This window comes from Galeopterus variegatus, unplaced genomic scaffold (genome assembly GCF_000696425.1).
Source record: "Galeopterus variegatus unplaced genomic scaffold, G_variegatus-3.0.2 Scaffold4404, whole genome shotgun sequence".
NCBI classification, from domain to species: domain Eukaryota; kingdom Metazoa; phylum Chordata; class Mammalia; order Dermoptera; family Cynocephalidae; genus Galeopterus; species Galeopterus variegatus.
Window position 1 is genome coordinate 114,805 of NW_007730515.1, and position 11,284 is coordinate 126,088.

The 11,284-nt window shown below is 44.1% G+C and overlaps 1 protein-coding gene across 1 annotated transcript in view; it reads left to right on the forward strand.

Annotated features, from left to right (window-relative positions):
• Positions 1–7,796, forward strand: part of VMA21 (VMA21 vacuolar H+-ATPase homolog (S. cerevisiae)) — a 20,668-nt gene extending 12,872 nt beyond the window's left edge. Inside the window, exons 3-4 of the mRNA XM_008587496.1 lie at positions 3,227–3,336; positions 3,918–7,796. Coding sequence (XP_008585718.1) covers positions 3,227–3,336; positions 3,918–4,060 — 253 coding nt within the window. The 3' untranslated portion in view covers positions 4,061–7,796. The remainder of the gene's footprint in view (positions 1–3,226; positions 3,337–3,917) is intronic.
• The last annotated feature ends 3,488 nt before the right edge of the window (positions 7,797–11,284 follow it).

Consider the following 11,284-nt stretch of genomic DNA (forward strand, 5'->3'; position numbering starts at 1 on the left):
AGAGAGGTAGTCTCCCAGGTTGCTGTTGGTGAATTAAGGCGGATGTGCCGCTAGACCAGCGCCCTGGTTCTGGGGCAGGATTCGGCTCCTTGTTGCTCCGGGGTGTGTGCTCCCTGGTCGTTATCAGCGCGGTAAATGACAGGCGGGCATGCGGCGAGTCCAGCGCCTGGGTCTGGGGGCAGGATTCGGCTCTGTCTTGCCTTGAGCAGTGGACTCCTTGGTCTGTTTCAGCGCAGTAGGGGACAGGAGAGTGTGCGGTTAGCCAGTGTGTGGTTCTGGGGGCGGAGTTCCGCTGTGTCCCCTCTGGAGAGAGGTAGTCTCCCAGGTTGCTGTTGGTGAATTAAGGCGGATGTGCCGCTAGACCAGCGCCCTGGTTCTGGGGCAGGATTCGGCTCCTTGTTGTTCCGGGGTGCGTGCTCCATTGTCGGTATCAGCGTAGTAAAGGACAGGCGGGCATGCGGCGAGTCCAGCGCCTGGTTCTGGGGGCAGGATTCGGCTCTGTCTTGCCTTGGGCAGTGGACTCCTTGGTCTGTTTCAGCGCAGTAAGGGACAGGAGAGTGTGCGGTTAGCCAGTGTGTGGTTCTGGGGGCGGAGTTCCGCTGTGTCCCCTCTGGAGAGAGGTAGTCTCCCAGGTTGCTGTTGGTGAATTAAGGCGGATGTGCCGCTAGACCAGCGCCTGGTTCTGGGGCAGGATTCGGCTCTGTCTAGCTCCGGGGTGCGTGCCCCCTTGTCCTTATCGGCTCGCGGGTAAAGGACAGGCGAGCATGTGGCGAGTCCAGTGCCTGGTTGTGGGGGCAGGATTCGGCTCTGTCTCGCCTTGAGCGGTGGACTCCTTGGTCTGTTTCAGCGCAGTAAGGGACAGGAGAGTGTGCGATTAGCCAGTGTGTGGTTCTGGGGGCGGAGTTCCGCTGTGTCCCCTCTGGAGAGAGGCGGTCTCCTAGGTTGCTGTTGGCGAATTAAGGCGGATGTGCCGCTAGACCAGCGCCTGGTTCTGGGGCAGGATTCGGCTCCTTGTTGCTGCGGGGTGCGTGCTCCATTGTCGGTATCAGCGTAGTAAAGGACAGGCGGGCATGCGGCGATTCCAGCGCCTGGTTGTGGGGACAGGATTCTGCCCTGTCTCGCTTCGGGTGTTTGCTCCCTTGTCTGTATCAGCGCACGGTAAAGGTCAGGCAGGCATGTGGTGAGTCCAGCACCTGGTTGTGGGGGCAGGATTCGGTTCTGTCTCGCTCCCGGTGTGTGCTCCCTTGTCCGTTTCAGCGCACAGTAAAGGATAGGCGAGCATACGGCAAGTCCAGCGCCTGGTTCTGGGGGCAGGATTCGGCTCTGTCTCGCCTTGAGCGGTGGACTCCTTGGTCTGTTTCAGCTCAGTAAGGGACAGGAGAGTGTGCGGTTAGCCAGTGTGTGGTTCTGGGGGCGGAGTTCTGCTGTGTCCCCTCTGGAGAGAGGCGGTCTCCCAGGTTGATGTTGGTGAATTAAGGCGGACGTGCCGCTAGACCAGCGCCTGGTTCTCGGGGCAGGATTCGGGTCCTTGTCGCTCCCGGGTGCGTGCTCCATTGTTGGTATCAGCACGGTAAAGGACAGGCGGGCACGAGGCGAGTCCAGCGCCTGGTTGTGGGGGCAGAATTCTGCACTGTCTCGCTCCGGGTGCGTGTTCCCTGTTTGGTATCAGCACGGTAAAGGACAGGCGGGCATGCGGCAAGTCCAGGGCTTGGTTCTGGGGGTAGGATTCGGCTCCTTGTTGTTCCGGTCTGCGTGCTCCCTGGTCACTATCAGCGCGCTAAAGGACAGGCGGGCATGAGGCGAGTCCAGCGCCTGGTTGTGGGAACAGAATTCTGCACTGTCTCGCTCCGGGTGCGTGTTCCCTTTTCGGTATCAGCGCGGTAAAGGACAGGCGGGCATGCGGCAAGTCCAGCGCGGTAAAGGACAGGCGGGCATTTGGCAAGTCCAGCGCCTGGTTCTGGGGGCAGGATTAGGCTCTATCTCGCCTTGAGCGGTGGACTTCTTGGTGTGTGTCAGCTCCTTGTTGCTCCGGGGTGCGTGCTCCATTGTCGGTATCAGCGCGGTAGAGGACAGGTGGGCATGTGGCCAGTCCAGCGCCTTGTTCTGGGGGCAGGATTCGGCCCCTTGTTGTTCCGGGGTGCGTGCTTCATTGTCGGTATCAGCGCGTTAAAGGACAGGCGGGCATGCGGCGAGTCCAGCGCCTGGTTGTGGGGGCAGGATTCGGCTCTGTCTCTCCTTGAGCGGTGGACTCCTTGGTCTGTTTCAGCGCAGTAAGGGACAGGAGAGTGTGCGGTTAGCCAGTGTGTGGTTCTGGGGGCGGAGTTCCGCTGTGTCCCCTCTGGAGAGAGGCGGTCTCCCAGGTTGCTGTTGGTGAATTAAGGCGGACTTGCTCCTAGATCAGTGCCTGGTTCTTGGGGCAGGATTCGGCTCCTTGTTGCTCCGGGGTGCGTGCTCCATTGTTGGTATCAGCGCAGTAAAGGACAGGCGGGCATGCGGCGATTCCAGCACCTGGTTGTGGGGCAGGATTCGGGTCTGTCTCGCCTTGAGCGGTGGACTCCTTGGTCTGTTTCAGCACAGTAAGGGACAGGAGAGTGTGCGGTTAGCCAGTGTGTGGTTCTGGGGGCGGAGTTCCGCTGTGTCCCCTCTGGAGAGAGGCGGTCTCCCAGGTTGCTGTTGGTGAATTAAGGCGGACGTGCTGCTAGACCAGCGCCTGGTTGTCGGGGCAGCGTTCCACTGTGTTTCATCCTTGGGCCACGGGCCGGATCCCAGATTGGTTGCAGCGCAGTAAAGGACATGTGGGCGTTATGCTTGTCTTAATCCTGGTTCTGGCGGGCAAGGTGTCTCTTTGGCTCAGGTATTGGTGCTCTGGTGGTAGGTTCGCCAGTTCAGCTGTGGGGTGGAGTTGGGGACTTAGCTGCTCTGCTGGCCTTTGCGCTGGTCTGCAGCACTATGTATGATACTGCCTCTCATACTGGATCAGAATGACAGAAGGTGCTGTTCTAATCCCCATGTTCCCGCTGAAGAAACTCCAGCTGCCCACAGCTGGGTCTCTAAGATCTTCCAAGTGTGAGCCCCCGGCTCAGCTTTACTCCTCTGGTCTCTGCTTCCAAGGAAGGGGACAGGTTTCCAGCATCTCATCTGTCGGCGTTTATACCGTTAAGGACGTAAGAGTGTCTGCATATGGCTGTGCAGGGTTTGATTTTTCTCTCCGTTTACTTTATTTCAGAAATGAAAGTTCGTTAGCATCTACCCTGAAGACGCTCCTGTTCTTCACAGCTTTAATGATCACTGTACCTATTGGATTATATTTCACAACCAAATCTTATATATTTGAAGGTAATCTTAGACCCATAAAACAAGACCTTCTCCCCTTACTAATTTGAGATTCTGTGCTTTCTTTTCTTTTCTTTTTTTAACCTATTTATATCTGTAAACTAGGTATTCTTAATTTTTTTCTGTTTTGCTTTTCAAAAATCAGATTGTTCATAATGAGTCTTTATGAAATGAACTTTTTCATCATTTATTTCAGCTTGGCATCTTATTTTTTTATGGTTTTCTGTAAAACAGCTTGCATATTTATCTTTTACTGTCTCTTCGAGAGCAGAGGTTGGTTGACACGGGAGGAAGAATTTGGGGGAATGGACTTTTGGTGTCAGATATTGGAAAGAAGAGAAAAGTCCTCTTTTAATGCCAGAGTCCTTAGATTAAGTTATAATTATGGATTTGTTTTAAATAATGTTCTTAGTGAATGGGAGGTACTCAAATCTTTTAATGAATACTTGATTCATTACTACCCAGAATATTGTTCTTTTAATTGCCTGACTAGTTAAATAAATATGTAGCTAATTGAAATTAGTATGCTTTTGTGTACTTTGGTAAATTTTGGAATAAAATGGAAACTTTTTTTCTCTTAATAGGTGCCCTTGGGATGTCCAATAGGGACAGCTATTTTTACGCTGCTATCGTTGCAGTGGTCGCAGTGCATGTGGTGCTGGCCCTCTTTGTGTATGTGGCCTGGAATGAGGGCTCACGACAGTGGCGTGAAGGCAAACAGGATTAAAGTGAACATCACCTTTTGATAACATTAAGTTGATTTTTTTAAATGTTAAATGCTTCTGGGGCACTTATGATTTGAATAAAGTTGAAAGAATATGTTAAAATAAGTCTTAAGGAGTCAAGTTTGACTAGTATAAATTTTGATCCTTTTAATACAATGGTTTGTATAACAGCTTCAGTTGTGTGAGCCTTTCATTTGCAAATGAGAATTTGGAAATGTTAAATTAGTTACAAATGAACATGTTATATTAATTACACATTATTGTGGGAAGAATTTGATTACAACAAAAAATGTTTTATAGTATTATGACTTACAGTTACTTTTGAGTTTTACTCCTCTGGATATATTAAGATGTACACAGTGAAGCAAGTCTTACCTTCATTTTACACTGGAACACTGTCCCTAACTATCGTGAAAATACCGGGTCATTGGATTCGGGGTTTTAACTTCCTATGGAAATTTGCTTAAATTGTCTACACTGGAATTAATCTGAATGTCACTGAGGAATTTTGCATAAGTATAATCCCTAGTCAATAGGAATCTTTCGTTACATTATTTTATGGGAAAACTAGGCTAAATTATACACATTTATATAAAAGGACTTTGGTTTACTGAAGAATCTAGAAAGCAAAGCAAAGAGCTAGCTGCTCAGACACTCAAGCCCATTTCGTTCCCAAAGTCGCCTTGCATGCCAGCTTTGTGCTTTTCAGGCAAGCTTTTAATGATGTGCTTTGCTTCCTCATTCAACATTGAGTTTAGGCTTTGATTACAAGGTTTTTGGAAACTCCATTTAAAATTGTTCTTCTTACTTTTTTTTCTATTGTAGTGTATATGATAGGAATTTACATTTAAATGTTCGTTTTTGCATATGTTGGGAGTGTAAGCAATCCTGAAATCATTTTTATCACCCAAGAAGTATTCTCCTTGGGATTTCTAGTTTAGTTGTCTTTTTAAGGTCCTTTATGATGGGAAAAGGAAAAAAAAACAACTTGTGATTTTCTTTTGGTATCCTTAGTCTATATTCTTTCCAGCCACTTGATACTATTTGTGTGCAATCTAAAAACAGTCTCACCCAAATGTTTTTTTTCTTTATTATAAAACCATAATATATGTTCTCTGTAGAAAACTGAAAAAATGCATATTCAGAAAGGAAGAAAATTAAAATTCTCCATTATGTTGCCACTTGGAAATAACCACTATTTTGGTTTATATCTTGTGTGCAGTTTTGAAAGCTATTTCCTAACGCTAGTTTGATACACACTAAAAGTTTGGTTTAAGTTCACATTCTGCCAGCTTTACGTGACAACTATTTGTATTTTTTCAGAGGAGTGATTATTGGGCATTTTCTCAAAAAGCACATTCTGCCTTTACTCTTTTTCAAATTCAAATTTCCTGTTACTAATTATCCTAATACACTGGCCCTTGCTTAAGTGTCTGCCATTACTGATTTGTTTGTTCACCCTTATTATTTTTTATGTTGTGGAACTGGACTAAAGGAATAGAGAGATGTTAGGCATAAAAGTCAAATAGGCATTTGTGTTTAATTATTGACACAAATAAAAGGTCAGCATGATTATTATAGGACTGTTTTAAATTCTTGCTTATAGTTAAATGCTATCTACAGTTTAAATGTCTTTAAGGAGTTATTCTAAATGTAAAGTGGTGGGTTTTTTTGGTAAAGACTACAATTTTAGTATAATGACATTTGAGTCAAGGATATTTTGTAGTAGATTTCTAGATGATCCCCTCTTAAAATGCACTGTCATATTTAGAATTGTCCACCTAATTTCTCTATATAATGCTAAGGTTTTTCTTGTACTTTTCAGATCTCATGCTATTTGTAAAATATTAATGTTCAATGTTGGATTATTTTGTTTGGTCTCAGATGTTTGCTGAGTAGATAATGATATGGGTATATTTCTGCAAATATTTAAACTAGGAATTCATGCAAAAACGGTTGTAATTTCTTCTTGGAAAAAGTACCAAGTGTTTGAAAGTTGAAGTTGGATACTAGGGCTGATATTTAGGACTGTTACAAAATAGGCTTGTTTTCAAAGCACTTATTTTTTTTCCTAGGCTTTTAACTGCTAACTGACTAGTTTGCTGCTGTTCTTAATCATGTTAAATAACATATTTGACAAATACATTTATTTTTCAAGATGTCTCACTGCTTTCCTCTTGCACAATGTATATACTTCAATATGTATAGAAAGGAAAGCTACAGTTGAGCCCTTATAAATGTTTTAAGGTAGGAATATGTTCATTATTGTTTGAAAATTGATTGTACGAATAACCTCAGTTAAAAAGTGTAACTTGAAATGTCAGTCCAAACTACTGATTTAACCCCATTTACTGTAACACATTACTTTCCTCCTCTCCTGTTTTGCCCCCCAGAATGTAATCATTTTTCCCCATTGTGCTGAAAAATGAAAAGTCTGCTGTAGAATGCATCCGATGTCATTAACTCTTCAAATGAATACCATTTTACATATTACAGAATAATTTGATTTTTGAGTTGTTAGTGAAGAAATTTAAACCTGCCATTTAAAAAACCCTTTGTTTCATGGGAATCTAACAAAAATTGTAATAATCAGAATGTTTTCATTATAAATATCTCATCCGTTTTGCCAAAAGGAGGAACCGATTGACTTGTTTGGTATTTATTTTCCATTTTCAAGTAAATTTTCTATATGCAGTTAGAGTACCCAAGGAGACCGGTAAAAACGGTTATATAAGTAAAGAATACCCAAAGAACATGAAAGATATATGAAAGAAAGGATTTAAATCCTGTTTTAAGTGTATCTAGTGTTTATTTCTTATCTCCAGATAAGTTCATGTTTATTGTTTAATTCATGCCCAAATGAAGTTGTAGACTGTTGTTAGGCCCATTTGATAAATGGTTCAACTATGGCACAGGTCAGTGGCAGGTTTTTCTGCTGTCAAGTGCTCTGTATTGTCCACCAGAGTAGTACAGCCATTAATTCATACTCCTGTGTTTAAGATAATTTTTACAAGAGCTCAGTGTAAGCAGTGCATTAACAACTTGACAAGATTTCATTTTCCTTTTGTAGGGGGAAAGGATCACCTTAAAAAATAAATTATTTTCAGGGACTTTGGGACCCTAACGATAAATATTACACATAGTCTATGAATAGTTTAGTTCTTTAGATATTCCTTAAAGTGTCTGGAATTCCTCGACATCACTCCTGGCCACACTTTCCTTGCCTGTGTTGTTGCTGTGTCTACTAGAAAGTAATATCTGCGTTCCTTTTAAGATGTTCTGTAAATCATATTTGTCATTTATACAGACTAGTGTTCCTTTTTCCCACATTCAGTGAAATGTCACTGAACAGTAATAGCAATAGCTAACAACATCTGCACAGCACCTTACAGTTTGCAAAGAACGTTCACACATTCTCATTTTAGTTTTGCATAGTGAACCTGTTACGATATGTCTCTTGACGTCAGTGCTAAAAGTGTTAGAGTCTTTAAATCACTAGAGTCATTGAATATGCTGTAGTATTGAACAGAGCTCGACTAGGGGAGGATTTAGATGTACTACATTTCAAGCCATGTGTAATTATCAAAATGGGGGACTTTAGCCACTGTGAATCAGATTTACTTTTGTAAATGATGCTTTTCTAACCATTATCTGGATGGATTTTGTATTCATTATATCTAGCCTGTAATTTGTATAAATTTGCCATCTGTTGTCATTAAAAAAGTGTCCGTAATGCCACTTTTATATGTCCTGATTCAATTAACAGTAAGTTTTATTAACTTATTTGTTTTTAAAAATTTGTTTGCCTACCTCTCTGTTTATAATTTAGAATACGTACAGAGCTCATTTTTAAAAAATTAAGGTTCGTTTGCTTCTCTGTTTGAACCATGTTGATTATGTACAACAGAGCTGTCAAGGGTAAGCTTTTATGCAGTAAAGGTAGGCCAGAGATGCTCAAACTGGTCGAGTGGGGCGTGGGGGGTGGCGCCTAGACTAGAAGGGCTGGCTGTACTTCATCTGGGGTGGGCCTGTCAGAATGGGTGTGGCAGTGGGAAAAGAAAGCTGCTTGCCCCATAGTTTTTTTTTTTAAAAAAATTTGATTGGAGGTGAATGGGCTTTAAATACTACTAAAGGAGTGAGGTTGAGAAATTACTTGTGGCTAATTAGTTAAAGATGGGGATAGATAATTCTTGGCAGTGTCCAGCATGCCACCCCTTCATGACCAATGTCCTGCATCCTCTGTCCTCTAACCACCTGGTGATTGCACTCATTCTGGCTCCTTTCTGTGCTCCTAAAGACTCCAGCTAGTTCTTATTAACAAATACCATCCACTTACAAAAACATGAGACATTTTAGTATCAAAAAATACAGATTATGAGATGCCCAGGGAACTTAGGACACAGGTAATGGTGTTGTAGAAACCACAGAACAGCAGTTCTAAAGTTGACTGGAATCACCTTGTAGAACTTATTAAAAACTACAGATTGTCCAGCCTAACCTAGACCTCCTGAATTGGAATCTCTGGGGATGGAGCCTGGAAAGCTCTTTGAAACAGGCAGTGATCTGGCATGCGGCCAGACTGAGCACCACTGCTAGAGATTTAGAACTGTGCTTCTACATGTATGTTTTTAACGCTGGACTTGAAGATGTTTTTCTAAAGCCTGAAATAAGCACTCAGTTTATTAGGCAAAGGTAGAATCCTGTATGATGCTGTGTTGAAGGTGCATTTTAAAATAAGGAGACCTTTACTGGGTGCCTGATAGTCCATTTTTGACTTTTGCTTCAGTGTTAATAAACTGTTGAATGAAAATTTTAGGACAGGGGACAACCAACTTAGAAATAACTGAGGTGTGGGTCGCTGCTGCTCCTGTGATGTCTTCCCCCTATTTGGAAACCTCACTGTTGTGTTCATCTTGGTTTCAAAAATAGAGGAAGTAATGGAGAAAACCAGAAGTAGTTTCCTAGGCATATCTGTTTTGTTAATAGTATGGCTTCCTACCCCCAGATATAGTAACTTTCCACTCAGTGCTTACATCTCTTCATCATCTCACATGGGCCCCACAGTTTGGCCCATTAAAGATGCACTTCAGTTAACCCTTTTGGAAAATACAGGAAGGTGGAGAGCAGTTCTTCTCACCCTAGCGACCCAGTTGCTGCTTCCCTCCAAGGGAGCATCCAGTTGCCCTGAGGGAATGTATCTGTCCACCTCTCACCACCTTGGCTGTTCCCACCTGGGGCCAAACCAGCTTCACTTCTCTGCAGCCTCTAACTGGTCTCTGCTGCTCTTCTTGTTCCCATAGTCATTTCCCAACAAAGCAACTACAAGGGTCCTTTAAAAATATTAGGTTAGGCATGCTGTGCTCTGCTCAGAGTCCTCCAGTGCTCCCTCTGTCACTCAGAGGAAGGTCAAACTCCATACGCGGCCTCCAGGCCAGATCATTTACCTTCATTTCATTCGCACCCCGTGCTTGACAGGTGCCAGCCCGCTGGACTTCTTTGCACTTCTGAACCTCCCACACTTGCATCAGCTGTCCCCTCTGCCTGCTATTCCTCTACCCCAGATCTTCCCAGGGCTGGCTCTTGCTTACCCTTCAGGTCTTAGTTCTCATGTCACCTCCTCAGAGGGCCTTCCCTGACAACCTAAAGTAGCGAGTCCCCTATCACTAGCACAACAGTTAACGCTGGACAAAATCATTTATTTTCTACCACCTACCAAAACGTAAGTGCAGAGGGTAGGCACTGTGTGTTACCACTGAGCCTCCAGTGCCTACCACATATCTTAGTAAGGATGTTCTCGGGCAACTGCAAATAGTGGAAGATGCAGTTTAAACTGGCTTAAACAATGGAAAAGGCCAAAGACGGGGCCAATCCATAGACATGGTTTAATTAGGGCTTCTGCTCCATTGCAATTCTCTCAGCTCCTCAGTTTGTTGGCAACATTCTCAGGCTTCTCACCTTCATGACCACAGAATGGCTGCAGCCATTCCAGGGCTCCAGTCAGTGTACTTCAGACAGTTATCCAGCTACTGAGCAAACCCCCTGGGCTTTAACCAGGTCTAACTCAGATCATGTGCCCACCTGTGAAACAATCACTTAGGCCGGGGAATGCCAAGCATTGGTGAGTTTAATACCTGGACAGGTGATCAGAACCAAACCAATCACTTGTGGATTATACTGGTTAACTTGGGCCAATCAGTGGCCACCCCTGAGGGATGGGTTTGATGTTGCTGAGACTGCCAGCAATGTTTGCTCAGTGAGTAAGGCAATATACAATATACACATCTATGTGACTATGTGGATGTCGATATAGACATGGACACAAATATGAATGGAGGGATGGGAGGCATGCACTTTGGAGCACAGAACGAAAGTCAATGTCGGGACAGGGCAGGGCCTGGGGGCGGGGCCATCCTGCCAAGGGCCTCATACCTGCATGAGTGCTGGGCTGGCCCCTAGGAAGTGGGAAGATACCAATGCCGTCCCCCCTGTACCAGATTTTGTCAGCTCTGCGTTAGGAAGAGACCAAAATGGTTGCAGGCTCATCAAATTCTTTCCCCCATCTGTGTCTCTCGCTCTCTGCTCCCAGGACTCTGCTTTTGCTCTGAAGCCCTAAAACACACCCCCTTTCTCCACCACATCTCACCCCATCACCATACCGCTTGCCACTGCATCTGTGGTTCTTTGCGCACGAGCAAAGCAGCCAGGCATTTGGATGTGCTCTTCTTGGATATGGTGCCCAGAGTTTTCCTGTTTAGCCAGGTTTCGTAGAATGTAGCACTTGCAGTCGTTCAGCTAGGATCCTGCTCATGCTCATGATGGGTTGCCAGGCCCGGAAGCCCCACCAGTTCTCTTCTTCCCTCTGCTGCTGCGGTTCTGCAATTGGCAGCAACGTTATCAATTTTAACTCTGGCCTGTTAACATGCACATAAACAGAAAGAATTAGAGTAGAAACAGAATCCGATTTTCTCAGCTCCGTGTAAGCTACAGAAGTTTTTTTTTTTTTTTTTTTTTTTTTTTTTTTTTTTTTTTTTTAAAGTATGTTGCATAGCCAGATTTTGTTGCTTTAAAATACAATAGAAAATGAAAATGTTTGGGGCCTGTGAAAAATTAATTCTGTTAACATTTTTACATTCCATTTTCCTAAAAATTGGATGCAGGACAGGCCAAGAGCACCGGGTGTTTTTTTCTAATATTTCTTTTTTTTTTTTTTTTTTTTTTTTTTTTTT